The following is a 2,780-nucleotide window of genomic DNA, read 5'->3' as shown; positions in this document are numbered from 1 at the left end:
GGATTTTAAAGAGATGTTGCAAATAAACCTTTGAATTTTAGGGGAAATGTAAGGACTGGAGATAGAAAATTAGACTGCTACAATATAATTGATTGGTCCAAAATGGGAAATAACCAACTAAACACTGAAGTGTCCGTGAGGTTTGAGACAGTTTAGGACAAGGACCTTCTATTCATACATTCGTCTACCCACACTGATTATGTGTATTATGTTAAGTGTGTTTCATGTATTACATTTGTGTCTTTACAAATGCTGCACCTTTTCATGACTTTCTATTTCTTTATACTTTCAATTATTTTTTTCCTGATACTTATCTCAATAATTTTAAATATGATAAAATGTCAGAATCAAGGTTCATTTTATTCATTTTTTGTGTTATTATTCAGTCACTAAGTCGTGTCCTGACTCTTTGTGACCCCATGGAGTGCAGCAGCCCAGGCTCCTCTGTCCTTCACCATCTCCTGGAGTTTGCTCAAATTCATGTCCAGTAATCAGTGACACTGTCCAACCATCTCATCCTCTGTTATCCCCTTTTTACACTCAGCTGAAGCATTACTTCCTCTTGGATGTCTTCTGTGATACCACTTGATATACTCCTATATTCTGATTCTTTGGTGCTGTGTGAATTTAATGGAACTTAATACATGTGTCTGGAATGCTTGTTTTTTTGTTCTATGTCATATCACTGAGATTAAAAAAAAAACAACAATAACAAAAAGAACTACGCCTTTTTCAACTTGGTAATCAAAATGTTTATGACACATTAGACACAAATGGATGTTCTGTTGACGTTCTTACAGTGAATGGATATATAAAAAAGTATTCTTATACATTTGAGCATTTTTACCCTTTAAGTGTTATCCTACTTGTTTTTAGGTAAACTGCTTGAATATGTGAAGTCAGTGTCTGTCCAGATTAGATGGAATCAAGAAATAATGTAATCTACTTTGTACTTCTGGGTCTCACACAGAATCCAAAGGAACAAAAAGTCCTTTTAGTTTTGTTCTTGTTCACCCACCTTTTGACTCCGGTGGGCAACCTTCTTATTATAGTGACTTTAGCTGTCAATAAGACCCTGAACTCACCGATGTACTTTTTTCTTGCCAGCTTATCATATATGGATGTCACTTATTCCACTTCTATCACCCCCAGATTGATTTCAGAGTTGTTATTCCAGGAAAAACACATATCCTTTGAATCTTGTATGACCCAGCTGTTTGCAGGGCACATTTTTGCTGGATCAGGGGTCTTCCTTCTGCAGGTAATGGCCTATGACCGCTATGTGGCCATCTGTAAGCCCTTGCATTATTTGGTGAACATGAGGCAGAGGGTGTGTGTTGTGATACTGGTGCTGTCCTGGGTTGGAGGTTTATTGCACTCAGTAATTCAACTGTGCACTGTTTATGGGCTCCCATTCTGTGGTCCCAATGTCACTGACCACTATATGTGTGACATGTACTCCTTATTGGAACTCGTCTCTACTGACATCTATATCATTGGCATCTTAGTTGTGGCCAATGGAAGACTGATCTGCTCTATCATGTTTCTGCTCTTACTCATCTCCTATGGAGTCATCCCACACTCTCAGAAGAACCTGAGTCAGGAAGGGAGGTGGAAAGCCCACCAGACATGTGGTTCCCACATCACTGTGGTTGTCTGCTTCTTTGTTCCTTGTATTTTCATGTATGCAAGACCTGCTAAAACATTCCCCAATGATAAATCATTGAGCGTGTTTTGTACAGTCATAACCCCATGCTCAGCCCATTAATCTACAGTATAAGAAGTTCTGAATTAACTTATGATATGAAGAAACTCTGGAGAAGAAACATTATATTTTATATTAAATAATTGCATCAGCTATAATGAAGGGAGTCATTTGTCATCAAGGTCCATTTCCTTAGAATACAGAAGCCATTTTAAAATTTGATTCTGATTTTAAATATTTTCTTTAAAAAGAAAAAACTCTCTTTCTTCAAAGAGTTTATGATAATTGTAATTAAAGATTACAACTAAACAGCTGTGCTATTAATAAGTTTCCTCTATGCTAAAATGTAAGGTCCATAATAATCTTTATCACTGTACCTAGAAATGTGTAATACCTGTATGTTGTTGCTATTGCTAAGTCACTTCAGTTGTGTCTGACTCTGTGTGACCCCATAGATGGCAGCCCACCAGGCTCCCCCATCCCTGGGATTCTCCAGGCAAGAACACTGGAGTGGGTTGCCATTTCCTTCTCCAATGCATGAAAGTGAAAAGTGAAAGTGAAGTCACTTGTCGTGTCCGACTCTTTGTGACCCCGTGGACTGCAGCCTACCAGGCTCCTCCATCCATGGGATTTTCTAGGCAAGAGTACTGGAGTGGGGAGCCATCGCCTTCTCCGAATACCTGTAGAGTAAGGAGTTAATAATAAATAATGATAAAGTGAGAAAAGTACAATATAGTAACATTGATTTTTAATCATTTTATGCATTTACCTTTTTTACTCTTTTTCAGAGACAGGATAATTTTTGTTTAAATTCTTGTAATTTAAGTGAAATTTTTAATTTTTACAATTTAAAATATTTAATTCTATATAGGTCCCTTTGTTAGCATATTTCAGTTGCATTATACACAAATTTTTTACTTTAATACTGGTGGTGTTCACAAGAAAATTAAAGTAAAATAGATAACAATAAACAATAAATAAAACCAAATAATATGGGGTCAAGTGTCAAACAAATTTCTCCCTTTTCTCTTAATATTTTCCATTCTTCATTCTAAGATGTAGAATCTAAATTTTT

At 36.3% G+C, this 2,780-nt stretch overlaps 1 protein-coding gene across 1 annotated transcript; it reads left to right on the top strand.

The window, feature by feature from the left end:
• Positions 1-919: 919 nt before the first annotated feature.
• LOC104990272 (olfactory receptor 4A47-like) lies at positions 920-1,768 on the top strand. The gene has a single exon (XM_010842278.1). It carries the CDS (start codon positions 920-922, stop codon positions 1,766-1,768), a length of 849 nt encoding a protein of 282 aa, XP_010840580.1.
• The last annotated feature ends 1,012 nt before the right edge of the window (positions 1,769-2,780 follow it).

This window comes from Bison bison, unplaced genomic scaffold (genome assembly GCF_000754665.1).
Source record: "Bison bison bison isolate TAMUID 2011002044 unplaced genomic scaffold, Bison_UMD1.0 scf7180017847252, whole genome shotgun sequence".
Classification (NCBI taxonomy): Eukaryota; Metazoa; Chordata; class Mammalia; order Artiodactyla; family Bovidae; genus Bison; species Bison bison.
This window is presented reverse-complemented; position numbering and strand designations above follow the sequence as displayed.

What these genes read in the sequence shown, in the direction of transcription:
- LOC104990272 (XM_010842278.1), top strand. Translation starts at nt 920, where the DNA reads ATGGAATCAAGAAATAATGTAATCTACTTTGTACTTCTGGGTCTCACA.